The 17,934-nt window shown below is 39.4% G+C and overlaps 1 protein-coding gene across 34 annotated transcripts in view; it reads right to left on the reverse strand.

The window, feature by feature from the left end:
• Positions 1-17,934, reverse strand: part of shot (dystonin-like protein short stop) — a 213,237-nt gene that overhangs the window by 53,051 nt on the left and 142,252 nt on the right. For 23 of the 34 annotated variants that reach the window (XM_043411241.1, XM_043411237.1, XM_043411217.1 and 20 more), the window contains 7 exons: positions 9,105-9,384; positions 4,806-5,256; positions 4,344-4,601; positions 2,936-3,509; positions 2,744-2,767; positions 1,748-2,218; positions 104-1,342 (listed from right to left, as the gene is read on the reverse strand). In XM_043411241.1, the coding sequence (XP_043267176.1) occupies positions 104-1,342; positions 1,748-2,218; positions 2,744-2,767; positions 2,936-3,509; positions 4,344-4,601; positions 4,806-5,256; positions 9,105-9,384 (3,297 nt within the window). The remainder of the gene's footprint in view (positions 1-103; positions 1,343-1,747; positions 2,219-2,743; positions 2,768-2,935; positions 3,510-4,343; positions 4,602-4,805; positions 5,257-9,104; positions 9,385-17,934) is intronic. The other 11 variants (XM_043411243.1, XM_043411252.1, XM_043411249.1 and 8 more) reach the window with 1 other exon arrangement.

Here is a 17,934-nt window from a genome sequence, read left to right on the forward strand (position 1 = left end):
TATCGTTGTCAACGATATTCTCGAAAATTGTCCCTTCCCATATTTTCGATTGAAGATTTTTGTTACCAAATTCTCTACGTCATCTGGAAAAAAGATTTCTGACCTTTGTAAATTCGAACTCCTGCGCTTTGTTGTGAAGGGGCGCGACACTCTCGAGCTTGCCGTAACTCTCGTCGACGAAATCAACCTCGTTTTGATAAGAGCTTCGATACTGCTGAGCAAGACTGTACGCCGTTTCGGCGCTGCGTAAGCGATCGACCAGCTGCCCGCAGATGTTGGTCCATCGAGCGTTCAAGCGATTGACTTCAGCATCAAGACGATCCATGTCTCCGTGGGGTCCACGATGGTTGGGCCTCGATTTTTCAACGAGACGACGAGCATTGTGAGCATCTTCGTTCAATTGATCAATCAACAGTTGTTGTTGAGCTATGGCATTCTGGAGAATCATCAGATCTTCCAGTACATTTTGCAGACCCTTAACGTCAGATGGTAGTTCGCTGAAGGAAGCGAGTTTTATCTCGAACTCGGATATCGCAGCAGTATTTTCGTCCAAACCAGAAAGTACGATTTCAACGCATTTCAAACGTTCGATATACAAGTTGCTCACGTTCCACAAATGATTCCACTTTGTCATGACATTGTCAAGCTTGTTTCTCATCGCGGGTGTTTTCAGTGTGATACCGCGGAACGTTTGTTGCAATTCTTCGACATCGGGCGCAAGACGCTGCAGATTCTGCTCGTAGTCCTTGTGCTCGAGGACCAGATGTTCAAGACTATCGAGATCACGTGGCAAGGGTGCAGCAATGCGAGAATTCAATATTCTCTCGGCCTCATCGAGGGCGTGCTGGAGATTTGACACCTGGTCGTTAAATATACGACCAGCATTTTTCGACTCTTCCTCCGCTCGCGCACGTTTCTCGAAATCATCGAACAACCGATTAACGTCCGCCATTTCTCGCCTCAATCTACGCAATTGCGGATCTACCGGATCACCCTCAGATAAAAGCTTATCGGCATCCTCGTTCAATGCTTTTCTAATGGCAGTTCGTTGATCCTGGCCCATCGCCAAGAACTGCGGCAGGTCCCAGCCTTTTACGACCTTTATCGTTGCGAATATCATATTTTGACGTAATCGCAATTGTTTGCGTTGCCACAGTGCAACGCTTCGATCATACTGACGTCGCAATCTTTCCGCAGCGTCCAATGCCTCTTTGTCCGGTGGTTGAAGAGCAAAACAAACACCGGGCACCGGTGATTCCACTCCCTGACTATTTTTAACGCGCCATTTGACGCGTCCAGAATTGTCATAAAGGGTGCACTGCTCATTTTTCTCGATTGACATCTGAAACCATTTTCAAATCAATAAATACAAAAATAATGAAATAATGATTCTCACTTCATTTGCGCGTAATAACCTTCGATAACCATAATTCTAACGCGGTAAAATATTATTGCTGAAACTAGCTTTCTTGAGATAAATTTATGGAAATTTCATTCGACGCATGCATAAATAAATTTTTTAAATAAAAATGAATGCATGCTATTTACAAGCTATACATTTTTTTTTTTTTTTTTTATTACGATAGTTTGTTAATTCATTCTATTTGAACGAATGAAAGAAGGCGGAAAACTGTTTACCCTGACATTGGAAGTTTATTTCAAAATTTGGATGAAACTATGTTCAAAATCACAAAATATGAATATTGTATTTTAGTACGAAAAAAAATCGACGTGAACGTTCACTCACATTGACCTGTTTGTAGCTACAAATGCAAGTGACTTGTAACGGCCTGGTTACCGGTTGTCTGCGTTGTTTCATCGGCACAACGTCTTTTGCTTGATCAACGAGGCGTTGAACCTGATCGCCATAGTTATTCAATTCCTCTCGCAGTTCCTGCATTCCCTTGAGCAAACGTTCACCCTCGTCGAGGGTGAAATCAGATTGGGAGTAAACAGTGTTGAGAATCTCGTCTCTCTTCGAAATCCACTGTTCGGCTTGATGTACGTCCTTGAAGAATTGTTGACTGTGAGTCCCGTGTTTGAGATGGACCTCGAGACAGAGTGTCAATTGCAATAACCAGGCCCATTGACTTTGCATTGCTGACATATAGGCTTCGATCGTTTTAGCTGCTGGATGATGCTGGAGAACCAAAGCTTCTCCACGATCTTGTACCGCTGAGAATTGGATCTCACGTTTCTCCAGATCGCTCATAAGTGACTGTAAATTTCAATCAAGTATGTCAATAATTTAATTTTATGATCGCTAGTCCGAAAAAAATGCTTCCAAATTCGCCACTTTTCTATTGCTACTTTGAAACTTTTCTAGTCTGACAAGAAGTGTATTTATATGACAAATTTTTGAATACGTTGAAGGAGACTATTTTCTCAATGACAGTAAAGTTCGCACCGTCAAGTGCAACCATTTATCCCATATAAATTTTCGAAAAGTAGCCAATCCCTGGTTGTTTTATTTCTCGAGAACGTTTTAGTTACTCAAGGACTGACAAGAAGAAGTTTGAAATAAATGTACTCATTCGTTCTTCAAGTACCTAAAATGTATTTTAAAATGAAAATATCCGAGAACATGAGAAGTTTGAATGTGCGAAAGCATCAAAAAATCATTGAACCTGATCGCTAAAGCATCAATGTCGTTTTTTTTTTCAATATAGCTACCAATCTTTCGAATTCAACATCGAGATTTCAGTGTTTGAGTATACTGATCAACGTCTAACGATCTTATTACCTCAATTCCAGATCCGTATGTTTGCTTGAAAGATAAATTGAAAATATTATGAAATGCAGTTCTGCTTGAAAAAATAATCTTTTACATAAACAAAATGTAAATCTTTATCATCCCCGATTCTGATTGAATGCAACTAATATATTGATTGCATGAACAAATAGTAAATTTAGTTTCAGAATAAAACAAGCAAACCTCATAATATTGTTCGATGCTTTGAACATTAAGATTTTTGTCGCTCCAATCACGAGTGACTTCAGTTTCTTCCTTGGCGTTGAGCCAGACGAGTTCTCCAGTGGCGGATTGAATGAAATCATGAAGTGTATCGAGATCGGAGAGCCTCTTGTTCGAAACAGCTAATAGCTCGGCATAGATTTTCTGCAAAGCCACGAGATGTTGACTGTAGAGGGAAAGTTCTTCCCCATGGAAGTTGTTCTTGGCGTGTACGCATTTGTCAACTTTGGAATGAAACTGTTCGACATTTTTGTGCTCCCGCTGATGAAGATCGAGCTCATTTTGTACTCCCGGCAAATCGGAACCGTATTCCGCTTCCTGTAGTTGTTTCATCTTGTTTTTGCACCAATCAATGCAATCGTGCAAATTCCGGAAATGTGGATTCGTGTCGACAAGACGCGTCTCGTGCACGGTCGTACGATGTTTCGTGACGACGCGCTCCTCAACCGGGAATGAAACTGCCGATAACGGCTGCACCAGACGCTTGTGCAAAAGCGAACGTAGCGCTACCCAACGTTGATGTAATTTCTGAACACTGTAAATATTAAAATAGCGTTACAACAGGAGAAAAGAAACTTGAGAAACTAGCAATTTAAAATCATTTTAAAAGCGAATGTAACTAAATTGTTGACGACGACAAAGATTTTAAGGAAGTTGAGGCATTAAAACGAAAATGATGTCATGAATTTAACCGACTGCATCTTATAGAGTGAAGTGTACAAAAAAATCAGTTAAATTTTCAGACAGTTTAGGAGGGTCATTGCTGAGAAAAATCAATAACAATTTGGGCCAAATAACATGTAATCTTATGGAAGTCAAGACACATTCAGTGATATCTCCGTTAAAAATGATGCTGAAAATATGAAATTTTTTGGGTAACATGAGCAAGCCTTGCTGAACAATGTCAATTTTTTTCAGATTTATTAGGAGATTTGCTGAGATGGTATTAATAATAATCTATTTCGCATGCAGTTTTTTGAGGCTAGGATCGTCACCGTTCGTGTTTTCGAATGAGCTTTCACCCGTTTTTCGTCTTTTTTTCCCCCAACTTTTCTTTAAAGTGTATGCAACATTGCCAAACTGTAAACTGGTCATAACTTTTGGGTCAAAAAAATGACTGTACAGCCTCAACTTCCTTACATTAAATTTAATATTTGTCAAAGAAAAAAGTGAGCAGAGCTGGAAAAATCCTTCCTCTCTAATTATCTAACATTTTCTCGGTAATTGATAAAAAAAAATGGATTTTTTCTTCAATTTTGTGGAAAGCTAATTGAAAATAGACATTAGCAAATAAAAATCGTAAATATTTCATTCAAAATAAATCGCATTTCTAACGCAATTCACGTTATTGTTTCTGTTTTTTTTTTACCGCTTGTGGAGTTCGGCAGCTTGACTGTATCGACCCTCGGTAAGGGTATGAACATCGGTGAATATATTCTGTATCTGTATTTCAGTATTTCGTATGTCCTGTTCCAGCAGGTCAACGGCATGCTTGGCTTCGAGCGGATGAAGCCGATCGAGGCGACGTGCCTCGTCCTCGACTCGTCTCTCCAGTTCCTCAAGACGATTATCAGTAGATTTCATCTCGCGATGAACCTTCTCGGCAAGGCGTTGCAATCTCTCGAGACTGCGGAGGCGGTAAAAAAATAAAAATAGTTCACTAAGCGATAAAAGTAAATGCAAGTGGATGTTAAACTTGATACCGTTCAAGACGACTGAAACTAGCACTTTTCTTAACTGCGAACTTCTTCATTTCCAAAATTACATCAAATTTAAAGTTACAATATTGATAGTTACAAACGACTTATTTTTCGTTGGGAATGAATCGTACCGTTTGATCTCATCAATAATGGCTTGTTCTCTTTCTTGGTGCAGCATTAGCAAACGATTCCAATTTTTGTCTATAACATCAATGTGAAGTTCGGGCTCGATATCAACTTCGCCAACAGCCTCAAAGTACTTTTGCAAGTCTCGAAAGATGTGAGTGAGTCTCTGCTTGTCACGATAGCGCGGGGGCACTTCCTCGTTCTTGAATTTCGAGCTGTCAGCCGCGAGTTTTTTCATCTCGATGAGTGTCGGTGCGAATGCTCTTTCTTGCATCAACGTTATTTTCTCACGTATCCACAGATGTATCGAGCTCGCCAGCTCGCGATATTCGGCCGATCGACGTTGGGCTTCGGCATCGTAGAGAGGATGTATCGGCGGTGGCTCCGGGAATACGTCGTAGAGCGAAGAGATGTACGTTATCAGAGACTTCTCGTCCGGTTCGGGGGTATCGACATCTGAGGACAGGAAACAACAGAAAGTTCAATAAAGCCAGCCAATTGTGTAAATTATTTTTACAAAATAAAGAGTTTTGGATAAGCAATGAAACTCATTAAATTCAATCGCAATCAATAGAAAAAAGCAGTGACATTTCATGTTGGAACATGAAAATATCCGAAGATGAAAAAAAATCGAGACAAGAATATTCTAAAACCTGGAATTTTTTGATTCCTATCAAGTTTTACGGCGACCAAAGAATTACAGAAAATCTGATAATTTTCAAAACCGAAGCACTTTTTCACTACCTGAAAACTAGTACTTGATATCGCTTAATAAAAATTCCAAATTAGATCATTGTGACCGGTTTCAATTTTGGCGAGTTTCACCGACCATAAGATCCGACGAACACGTTTCGTAACAGGTATATTTCACTTGTTTCGAGCTCGATTAAGTCGTCATAATGACAATAGGTGGATTGCAACGACGTGGGGACAATAAAAGAACAAAGCGACTCAAGCGGTCATGGGTTCATGAATTTTTTTATCGTTAAAGTCCCTGGACCGAAAAGAAAAGTTTGACGCGACAGTAGCGCTGTCTCTGCTCGTGGATAAACGAAAGCATTGAGAGACAGCCGCTGCGATTAGAGTACGTGAATAAAGTATTGCGATTACACACTATCTTTGCCGATCTTGAGAAGGTGCCAGTCAACCAGAAAAAACGTATCAAGAGCGTGACGCGGGCCTTGAGATAAAATATAAATTTCTAACTCTTTTTATTATCATTTTTATGCTGATATAAGAATTTTTGTAAGGAGAAAGTGTGGACTGTTCATAATCCCCGTTTCAATGACAAGGTCATTGGCTCGCAGAATGTCAAGACACCAGTAAATTCAGCTGCACCAAGAGCGACACTACAAGTTTTTTTTTTTTTTTTTTTTCCAAATTGGAAAATAAACAGAAAGATGAAAATGGAATATCTGAATATGGGGACAAACAAAACAGATTAAAAAATGACTCGCTGGAAATTCTCTCCTGTGAGCACATAAATATGAATGTTTATTTGACATAAATGGCTGGTATTTATTTCCCATGAAATTTTGGTGGCTCTCGGTATTCTCGAGTCGTGGAAATTCACTTTCCTCCGCGATTCTCATCGCCGGATGAATATCTCGGGAGCTTCGCCGAACAATAAAGAAACGGAGCACCCACACGGTGAATCGCTCGAGAAAATAGTGGTACGACGAGAACCGGGCAATTATTTGCGAGAAGAGTTTGCCGAGGCGTGTGTCACGGAGTATGAGTGCGACCGGAAGTGGCTCCCGGCTACCGTGACCGAAAAGAATGTATGCTACAGTCAGTATATGCGTAGATTTTTTTTAATGTACATGTTCATGCCCGAAAGACGTATCGAAGTCCGCAGGTTCGTCTGTCGTCATCCACCATGAAGAGAGAAAGGGATAAAAATAGGAGAGGGATCCGAGAGTCACTGTCGCTATTCCGAATAATTCTGTCAACTTTTATACGTCCTAATATTTTCAAAGTCAAAATGAAAATTATTATTTCGCTTAGGAAATTAGGGGAATCAGTCTGCGAAAAATCAGTGGAAAGAATTGAAGCTTTTCGAATAGGTTTGGAGATTGGATAATGAAAGACGAAATTTTAGCATTTCGTGGCATTTCTGGCGTATCAAAATGAACGAATGAATTGGCGAACGAATCGGAGAAAGAAATGTGCACAAGAGCATCGTGCACGAGCGAGGCACACCTTCCGCGGAGAGAGCCTTTTTTCTTTGTCTTTCTACTCGCTACTGCTGGACTCAACCTTACCTCCCACGATTGTCTGACAAAGAATTACATTAAAAGTAAAAAAAAGCTTCGGCCTATTGTTCAATGCGACAGTGGGTCATAAATCATACGTGGGCATTATCGAGTTTTTTTTTGCTTCAATAATACAATGATGGACCTTGGAATGTGGAAGATTAAGAGAACCATTTTTTTTATTCGAATTTTGAAGGTTTGAAAAAAAATAATAACGAAATGTTGTTCGAACGGAATAAGCGCCTCTGTAATTGGTTCACGCACTCGGGGGCACCTGGAATTGCACAGGTGTAAAACAGTCCTGTTATTATAGACATTTGGAAAAAAATGGATTTTTTTTTAAATCACCCCAAGACATAAACGTTAATGTAGCGTCGAGCACGCTGCGGTCAACTTTGTGGCAAGCTAGGAATCGTAATTTTTGTCTGAAGAAAAAAATTCAAAAACGAAATTGTAGGTATTAACGTGCTCTACAAGTTCGTTATCCAGCATTTTTTTGATATCTATCGCGGGAAAATAGAAAACAGCAAAAAACGAATTCAACTGCCGAAATTTTTGACTTTCTCGTCCGATATCTCAAGAACGGTGAACGGTAGGTGAAAAATGTTTGGGACCTCAATTGTAGAACGTAAAAAAAGCAACAAAAACTGATGCCATCAAAATGTCCTTATCTCAACGGAGAGTCAAGTTATTGTAAAAAAAAAAAAAAAACTGAATTTAACCGTTTTTTCAAGATGGCGAAAAACGCACATGGGAAATCTTGGTCGACAATTTGAACTCGAGCTTTTCTAGGCACCCTCCCGTGATATCCAAAATTCAGCTTGTTCGGTTCACATGCATTTCTAACCCGTTTTTTCCGACGTAATGACTCAACCAAAAACTGAAGGTTGCAACGACCGATTCATAATTTAATGAGATGTGAAATTGGAAAAATCTAAACGTGCCTCGAATTCATTCGAAGATTAAAATAAAAAAATGAAACAAGTTCGATTGAATGGTTTCGCTGTTAGTAAAAAAAAAATTGAGAAATATAGCAAAAGTTTTTGGGTCTAGCAACTTTTCAATAAAATAAATAGAATTACTGTAACCAAATGGTTTCCAAGCTCCGATGTGAATCTTCGAGTGGTTCAAGTTTACGACGATAGCTTGCATTTTATTAGCACGTATCTGGAGACTCGTGCGAAACTAATCCTCGCGAAGAGACAGATTCGAGTGTGAGCCCTGGTGACCTATTGATCTTCGGGGTCTCGATTTTCTAGGACGAGTGAAAGATTCGCATGGAGATTAAAAGCAGGAATGCTTTGCTGGGCTTGCGGAAAAGAACTTTGAGAAACGCTTTCTTCGTATAAAAGGACCTCTGATCTTTCGAAAGAGGGAAACACGAGACTGCGAAAGAGAGCATGATCTTTCGGAGTCAAGAGCCCGGTAAAGAGCCAACGAGTGAAGAGCAAAGTCTTTTTGCGAGAGAAGGAAAGAGGAAAGCTTCGAGTACCACTGTGGATTTCTCTTTTCGAGATGCTACCCAAATCAAGGAAGCGAGCAAATGCGACACCGAGGATTTCTCTCTCGATCACGAAACGAAAGTGAAAGCATCGGTGCATTACCTTTCTCGGGCCCTCGACAAGAACAAAAAACCACTTTTATCAATTGGTACAAATAAGTCTTTCCATCGTGTTATGGTCCGACGAGTGATAAATTGATGTCCTTTTGCCTTTGAGTTTGTCCTTAATATAAAACAATTATGCGTTAGCAACTGTGTCTTAAATTCATAGTAGAAACGATCAACGAATTTTGAGATTTTTTCCTCAGGTTTACGAAACGATTTTCGGCTGTAGAATCGTCAAAGATCCTCGACTAGTTATCAAATATTTCTCATCAATCTAGTACGCGTTTAATGAACAGTTGGAAAACGGAGAATCGATCACTAATTGGGTAAAAAAATTTTAATTCGAAAACGAGTTTTCGTAGATTTCAGTTTCCTTCGTTCTCGATTTTTTCTCACCTTTCGTAAAGATCGAAACATCATGGAACAGGAAAAATTGATCTTACCTTCGGGATCGAGAAGCCTCGTAACGCCGTACTCGCGCTCGGCGACGTAAAATACTTGATGGAGTCGTTCACGCGCCTGATACGACCTCGCTGTTCTCCAATCAACGAGATCAGGGCGATTTCTGTGCAAAAGGGCACTGAATGCTAAGCCGTCTCTCCAAGAGCCGGTGAAGTCTGTGACTCGGACTCCTGGATAACGAGCGGTCGAGCGTCTTGCCCATCTCAGCAACGCTTCGCGAGCTGTCACGTTCGGTTCTTGGCCAACGATGATATCCGATATCTAAAATAATAAATCAACCAATTCGAGTAAAAAAAGTTTTTCGATACGGATTCGTTTGATGATGTAAATCCATGCAAAATTCTACGTCACAACTGAAGCTCTAACGATTTAAGGTAAACAAATTGTACGCGGGAAGCAACATTTCATCACGATTCGACTTTCGATCAGTGAGAGAAAATTTTGCACTCTTTCGTCACTTGAATTCTAAACAGTTTTATGTGGATAGCAAAAACTAATGCACGTGAAAACTATATTTCGTTTTGTTTTCGAGCGTTATTTATCTCGTGTCGGACTTACAGGTGGAAATATATCGTAAATCACAAATTTTCACTGTCAGCATAGTAAATTCTATGATAAATATATGAATATAGATCGAATCCGCGTGACATTTTATCAATGTATATGCACGGAGAGACTTTTATACGAATATTTCGGATGAATTTGCTAGAAAAATTTGCTATGTTTTCTAGCAGCGCTGTTCTATATCGCCATTTTCTATTACATTTCACCAAAGTGCATAGTAATTTTGATGCCGAAAGCACGACGCTGAAGTTTCCAACGTTGGAGTCCACCGAAAAGAACGAAAAAAACGTTTGTAATTCACCAATTTTTTATTTCACGAATCGTTGGTGCAGCTTGAAAAACTACGAATCGCAAATTTGCCAGGGAACAAAATAGAGGAATTACTGGAATTATTGGAGAGTTTTTTTCGATCATTTCGTTGGACTCCAACGTTGGAAACTTCAGCGTCATGCCGAAAGCAGTTTTCTCAAATTTTACTATTTACGACAGGCTAAATTTAGGTCTACGACATTCTTATATCAAACACTCGTGTCTTTGGCGAAATGTTAAAAAACGGTGAATTGGACTGGACAAATTGCTTGAAATTTTACTATGTGCCACTGGGTGATTTTCATGTTTATACGGAGCAACGCCTCATATAATTGGTGGGCGCATGAATTTTGCTATTCAGTGCGGTAAAAGGGAAAAAATATGAAGCTATGCAATTTTCCGTATACCTCAGAGAAACGACTTATTTAATGTTATCTCCGAAATTTTCATCAAATCATTTCATTATTTACTATATTTTTGATAAAAATTCGCTCGGTGTGCATTTTTGATGTAGTACAGCGCTTTATTTACTATGAACTGTGGCAATGGTTCCCTAAACTTTTGCATTATTTGACACATTCTGTAGCGATTATTATTATAATATCGATGTGGTCCGACGTTACTATAAAAACATAGTAATTTTTGCTATAAAAGTCTCTCCGTGTAGTTTTTTTTTTCAGGGTTGCCCAAGCAAGTTTTACAATATAAATATGTTCAGTGACTGAAAGCATTTTTTACATGACGCTGAAGTTTCCAACGTTGGAGTCCAACGAATTGATCGAAAAAAACTCTCCAATAATTTCAGTAATTCTCCTATTTTGTTCCCTGCCAAATTTGCGATTCGTAGTTATTCAAGCTGCACTAACGATTCGTGAAATAAAAAATTGATGAATTACAAACGTTTTTTTTCGTTCATTTCGTTGGACTCCAACGTTGGAAACTTCAGCGTAGTTTTTTTACTCTGCTTATAGAGAAAAACACTCTTGAGTGCTTTGAATAAAATATATGAGTATTAAACTTTTTACTATGGGGAATAGAACAATTCGTGACATTGAAGTTTGCAACGTTGGAGTTCAACAATGATCTGAAAAAACTCTCCAACAGTTCCAGCAATTCTCCAACTCCGCTAACTGCCTAATTTGCAGCTCGTAGATTTTCATACCAAATGACTCGTGAAATAAATAATTGGTGAATTACAAATGCTTTGCTCTAGAATTTTCGACCTCGTTTTCTCCGTGTACGATGGTGAAATAAATATATAAAAACAGAAGCATCAAATATTCCAGGGAGATTGAACTTTTTCTACATTTTTCGTTATTAAAATATCGAAGATCACGGTGTTTCAGCTTGGAATGTCTCATATGCATAATCCACGGTATATAAAACGAAGCGGTGCATCGAACTCGACACAACGGTGTTCGAACGTCGACGTCGAGAGATCGAACGACTCTCGAGTCGCGGCGTTCTTGTTCCCCATTCCCTCATCCCGCTAACTCGCATTACCACGAGGAAATCGTTCGGAGGCTCTTTCGTATTCACCTCCCGCGGCTTCAGTACTCGGAGAATCTCACTATCTCTCTTTCTCTTTCTTTCTCTTTCTCTCTGTGTACCACACATATATAAGGCGTTTATATGGATAGGGACTGGTCGAATAGATGGGACACACCGGTGGTCCGGAGGTCTCGGCCGATAGACCGAGCATTTCCAGGCTCCGGCGGTGTAACAATTCATACGCGTTTAGCATTATCTAATGATAATACTATTATTATTCCTTTTTCATACAGCCCCTGGATGCTTTTATTACAACGTCAGACGGAGAGCAAACACGTGTAAAAAATGGTAAAATTGTTTCCGCCGTTTTGCGAGCGATCGTATTTCAAGAGGCGAAAGAAATTCATTGAGTGCGAATCCTCGTCGTTCCTCTGAATTGCCTCCGCAGGCAATTTGGTATCCGACAGTCGAGTTCGCAGAGCTTTCTGCTCCGTTCGCCGTGGGCGTCTCGTGTTTTTTGTTTCGCAGTAAATTCATCATTTTTTAAAGTGATTACATTACGATTTTTTTTTATCTGAGCGTTGCAATAATTTTTGGAATAAAAATATAGTGAAATTTATTGATTAAATGGAGATTTTCGGAATCGAATATCTTTCAATTGCAACATTTCCATTGTCGTTGTGAATGATTCTTGAGAATTCGGCCAACGGCCTTTCCGCTGAGGCTTTTTTAAGTCGTAGGAAAAAACATAAGTGAACTGACGTCCGTATTTACGGTGACGCTCGATGCCGGGACGTGGGAGACATTAAATAATGAGCCCTCATCGAGGAAGCTGTATACGCTCAATTTTATTATTATCGTAATCCGTGCGCGCACGGTGTTAATGAAAGCATTTAACGAGGTCGTCGATTGTAGGTCGTGCAGGACTATGTATCTCGTAAGTGGAAAAAAAATGCGTGCGATAGCGACTAGAAACCGTGATAATTTAATAAAATAATGACCGCTCGTTTCTCGCGGTTTCAAACGTTTTTAATATTCAGAGTGAAAGCAATGATTTTTAACGATTCACTTCGTCACTCATGTGTGCTGAGGCATGTTCAATGCACTTATTCATAATGAATTTGAACCAGTTAAACGGTTAGCTCTCGATAATCGACGTGCGAGATACACGTATCATCATATAAATTCTTGTTCGCATCGTCCCATGAGCTCGCAGGATCATGGGAATATGGGGAAACGAGAATAAGATCTGTGTGCAGATTCAGCGCCAGGAGGCTTTCCATTAGTCTTGAAATCAGAAATATTCATTGGTTCAGTGCTATTAATGGCTTTGCACTGACTTTTATCGTTTCCCGATTTTAAAAAATGAACTGTTTCCACACTCATCCCATGAATGCTGAATTACATCGAAGAAATTCGTTATTTTCATAGCCTTTTTTCAGATTTTTAGCACGAAGAATATTAAATAATAAATAGTTTCTGCGTACGTGGTGAATTGAGGGCTATGAACGGTGTAAACGTTGGAATTTTACGTGTTTTTTGTTTCTATTATAAATCAAAATTGTTTAGATGAATTTGCATAAAAGCTTGTACGCATTACACACTCGGGAGAACAGGAAAATTGAAAAAAAAAATTTTTTCCTGGTATATTTTTGTACAATGGTGCGTTAAAAATAACACTCCTTGAATTGGCGTTGACGACAAAACGGAAAGTTTTTATCACAGCGACTTGATTCAAATTGCATTTTGTAGAGAAAGCATATGTTTTCAGCATGACGTAGTCACTTTTTGATAACTTTTTTTTCGTCAATAAACAATATTCTACTGAGAAATCCATAAAAAATGTGATTTTTTTCTTCAAATAGTTGCCATTTTTTATTGTAAACAATATTTTGAAAATCCCCTGCGTCATGCGACAGCTAATCCCAATCCTAGCTAATATTATAAATGCGAAAGTGTGTTTGTTTGTTTGTGCTTCCTACGCGCCCTGAGCAGCGAATCTATACTTGATTTTTGGCATGTTTTGACAGGACGGAGAGTAACATAGGCTACTTTTGGTCCTGGGAAAAAATCAAATTCCAAGGAAGATTTACAGGAATATTCGTAAAATTGTCCCTTCTTCACGTTCTATCAAACCAACCCCAAACGACTTGATTTTTGGCATAGAAATAGTTTAAAGGACGAAGAGTGACATTGGCTACATTTGGTCGTAGAAAAACATTAAGTTCTCAAGGGAGATTTGCGGGAATATTCGTATTTTTACAGTAAAAGTCGCTCTTCTTTCGATGCTCGAAATTTGCATATCTTGGCGGTTAATGAAAATACACACAACGTTGTTTACACAAGCGTCCTTAAATATTGCACTTTTCTGTATTCATGCTCGGTTTCTTATTCCTCTTGGCAAAGTTTTTCAAATTATCACGCCGGTGAAGCCGCGAGATATATTTCAAGAATCCTTTTGGTTTTTATCCTAAGATGTTTTATTTTTGAGATTTGCTGTTAAGGCCGATTCAAGGGGTGCCATTTTCAACACACCATTGTACAAAAAAATTTTTAAAATTTTTCCAATACTTTTGAGTATGTAAAAGATGGTGTACAAGGATTTATTTAAATCCATCCAACCAATATTTGGTTATAAATTAAACAAAAAGCACCTAAAATTCCAACGTTCACACTGTTCATAGCCCTTGATAATTAATTTTAAAAAATTTCATAAAGATGAAAAAATGGTATGTACGCGAGAATGAAAGGCTTCGTGCGAGATCGGCAATACAATATGCGACCAAGTTCGTTGAAAAAAAATGAAAAATAGTTCCGTCTCGAGGCTCAACTCATCCATTTACAAACAATCTTCCGAGCAATATTAAAAACTCCGATTCCCGATTAAATGAAGTATGAAATTGAAGAGGTACACGAACTCCTCAATCAAAGAGCGGCTTGCTAGCGGTTCTTAAAGTCAACGAACTCTCGTGAAGTAAGTTTGACTAATGGGCGTATCTGAGAGCGCCATTATATATTGTTCTAATCGTCGTTACGTTCGTGAGCAACGTGAAATGAACGCGAGCGGGCCTTCTGATATTACACACTTCGCGAACTCTCCTCTCGCGCTGAAAATAAACCTCTGAATAGAGACGAGAGTAGAAATAGAATTCGCTGAGATGCGAGCACCTGTTCATAAATCAGGATCGATTCACTCTCTGATATATTTCAAAACGACGAGCGACTTTTCCACTTTCATTCAATCGAATGATGCCCGCAAATCCCATTAATTCTCGTAACGAATATAAAATCCAAGGAAACGTCTCGGAATCCCCCAAAAACAAGCAAACCGCCGGGTTTATTGCTGAGAAAATCCATCAGTTTTTTCTCTCCTCATGAAACTAACCATCATCTATTTACGTAATTACTTCACACCATAATTTCTGTGATACGAGCATGAGAATAACGCGACGTCGATTATTTTAACCGCGTAATAACCTGCAACCAATTCGTCATTACAATTCTTGTACTTGTAATATCCTCAATTTCGTTTTTCATAATCTCTTCAGTGATTTGAGCAAACATTAGTAATCGTGGTTAAGCTGTAGCGCATCCGATATAGTCTCAATAGTTTCAACAACTCTCGTGCTAATTTTCATCAGATTTAATCGAGCGAAGCATCGAGGTAATCACGATGCTGTTGGCATGTAATAGGGCGACTCACTGTGAATAAAAACGCGAGCACAGCGTACTTTCGCACGTGTATTTTCACTGTACGTGCAGTTTGATATTCGCAAGTGTTTGTTTGGATCCATGCGCGGTCGTAGCTCTGTGTTCATCCGAGTCTGGGGTCTGGATGCGGGCTACGCGATACAAGCAAAGTAACCGTGACCGATTAATTTATTTGATCCCCAGAGAACTCGGAGGAGGCGAGTTCTCTCGACTCCGGGGGCTATTTACTCGAGTCAATTATACACAAGCTGTGCAGTGGTTCCTATCTTATCTCGGGATACAGAGGCACCGATCTCGGTGATGTCTCGCGATGTCGAAGAATCGAGTGTGTGAAAGTGTCTGTTGTAGGTGTATTTTCACTTATGAAACACGCGGAGGAAGGAGTTTCACTGCTTCGCGGTGAGGAAACGCCTTCGTAACGATGATTTTCGTGTAAGGATCTTGATAAAAACCGAACAAATTGAAAATGACGCATCGATCAGCCGGGCTTTTGTTTATTCAATTCCGTCGATGATCATTTGTTATTCACTTTTGTTCCGTTCTGTTTGAGAGCATCCAGTGATCGTGATTCACGCGAATGTTGATCCCAAAATGTGGGCCGAATAAGCGAGGAATCGCGGGCTTCGTTGAGTAATGGAAAATCCACTTCGCCATGCGAATTAATCGAGAAAATACGCGTTAGTAATTTCATAACGAGCGCTTTCTTCATCTCTTTCCAACTCTTTCCAACGTTTTTGTGCACTGACGAACGCCGAGCTTATGATAGTTCATACGTTTCCTTATGGGGTCGGGGACGAGCGAGCGCGAGTCTCGACATCGCCATAAACTGTCGATGTACCGCAGTGACGTCACTTTCACGAGTACGTGAGGCAACCGTTTCGAGATCAGCAGTAAAAGAGTCGGCCTGTGCCAACAGTCTGTAAAAACTTGCTTCGAATTCGTGCAAGCATTCCGAACACCACGCTCCGTGCAATATTTTAGGGTGGGGTTCAATACGTCGAATAATGGAATTGTAGAACGGTCGATATTTCGAAAATTCAAAAGTTGTGATATCAGTTTGGACTGATATCAGTTTTCTTATTCCCGATCGACTATTCAGCAGATTGCGTGTTTAATCAAAAATTCCTTCTTCGAATTCGTGTTTACCCGAAAATATATATTTCAATAGTTTTCATTTCGAATGCAATTTTAACAGACCATCCGAATGTCAAAAGTTCATATTTTCGAATTCAAAATGGAGAGTAATTGTTTTACAGACAGATTAAAATATAGAGTAGCAAAAAATCGAAAGTAGATTTTTCGAGCCTATAAAACTTAGATATGCGGAATAGCGATGGCTCGAAAAGGCGAAAGTCAAAATGGCGATGTTTAAAATTGGAGATCACCGGTCTGAGTAAGTGAGTGAGTGAGACGTGTGTATTTGGAGCTCCGCTGCATTTATTTTTTTTGATCGATCGACTTTCTAACATTTCGCTATTTTGACCGTTCGACTTTTTGGTGTTTCAGTATTTCAACCTCAGTAATATTTGGCCTTTCATTATTATATTTTCAAAATTGTGAATTTTCACAGTATCGCTGACCGTAGTAATTTATGAATCGAAAGAGTGATAGTCGAATTTTCGAAAAATCGATATTTTAGTCATCGTCCTATGGGCGATTGTTACATTCTATTTTTGATGTAAACGTGCTTCGAACCTTGCAGTTTCTGCTTTATTTATTTTCGGCATTCAAAACTCTGGTCGAACCTATCTGTCTCCATATTATCATTCGAAGTTTATAAACTCGAAATTTTAGCTGTTCGAAATTTTAGTCATTCCAACATTTGATCCCCACCCATATTTTAGGAAAGCAATTCACCAAAGCGCCTTTCGCCGTTTAGTTAAATTCGATAAATTTGCATTATCCCAGGATATTACGAAAAGCAACCAATAAAAACAGTATTTTTGTTATTCCTAAACCGACCAAGGTGCAGAAATATTTTCGTATAAATTAACAGCCGGTAATGAAAATCATTAAAGCTTCCTCGACGAGGTTGTCGCGCTCATCCTTGTACGAGACAGGAATAGAAGGAATCATAAAACGTGTGCTTAAGGATGCTCTTACTCAAGAGAAACCATAAGTGTACACGCGTGATGAATGAAGAGCTACCGGAAATCCTCGAGGCTGTACCGCATATTCCTCAGCCTCCATGTGTACATTCATTTCTCACGTATATATAAATATATACCCGGAGATGAGCAGTCCCCTTTTGGAACCAGAGCTCTGGTGCTGCAAACTGAATTCCTTCGAGTGCTTTCATTTACATTTTAAGAATGCAATGATCATTTCAAACTGACCATTACAGTTGGAGCCACCCCCGGAGTAATTGCCAGTTTATCTGATAAGCCTTCGAGCACGGGGAAAGATATGAATATATTGCCATCCTGCTTTCCATCTGCTCGAATAACCAGACCTGCTGTACTCTAAAGAACTTCTGAAAACGATAATACTCTACGCGTTATTATTTCGCATGGAAAAATCTGCACGAAACGCTCTACAAAATCGTCTGCGATTCGAATTCCATGTAGGAAAATCGTCATGCGAAATGTCGGCTTCCCGTGGTTTTCGCGGGAGACTCGGAGCTCGGCAACGAGGGAATTCATTTACAGATCAAAGGGACTGAAATGATTGAAGAAATTGCTACAGGAGCGATGAAAAAGAAATTAGTTTAATAATATTTTGGTCAGGCAGGTTTGA

Source organism: Venturia canescens, chromosome 2 (assembly GCF_019457755.1).
Source record: "Venturia canescens isolate UGA chromosome 2, ASM1945775v1, whole genome shotgun sequence".
Taxonomy (NCBI): Eukaryota; Metazoa; Arthropoda; class Insecta; order Hymenoptera; family Ichneumonidae; genus Venturia; species Venturia canescens.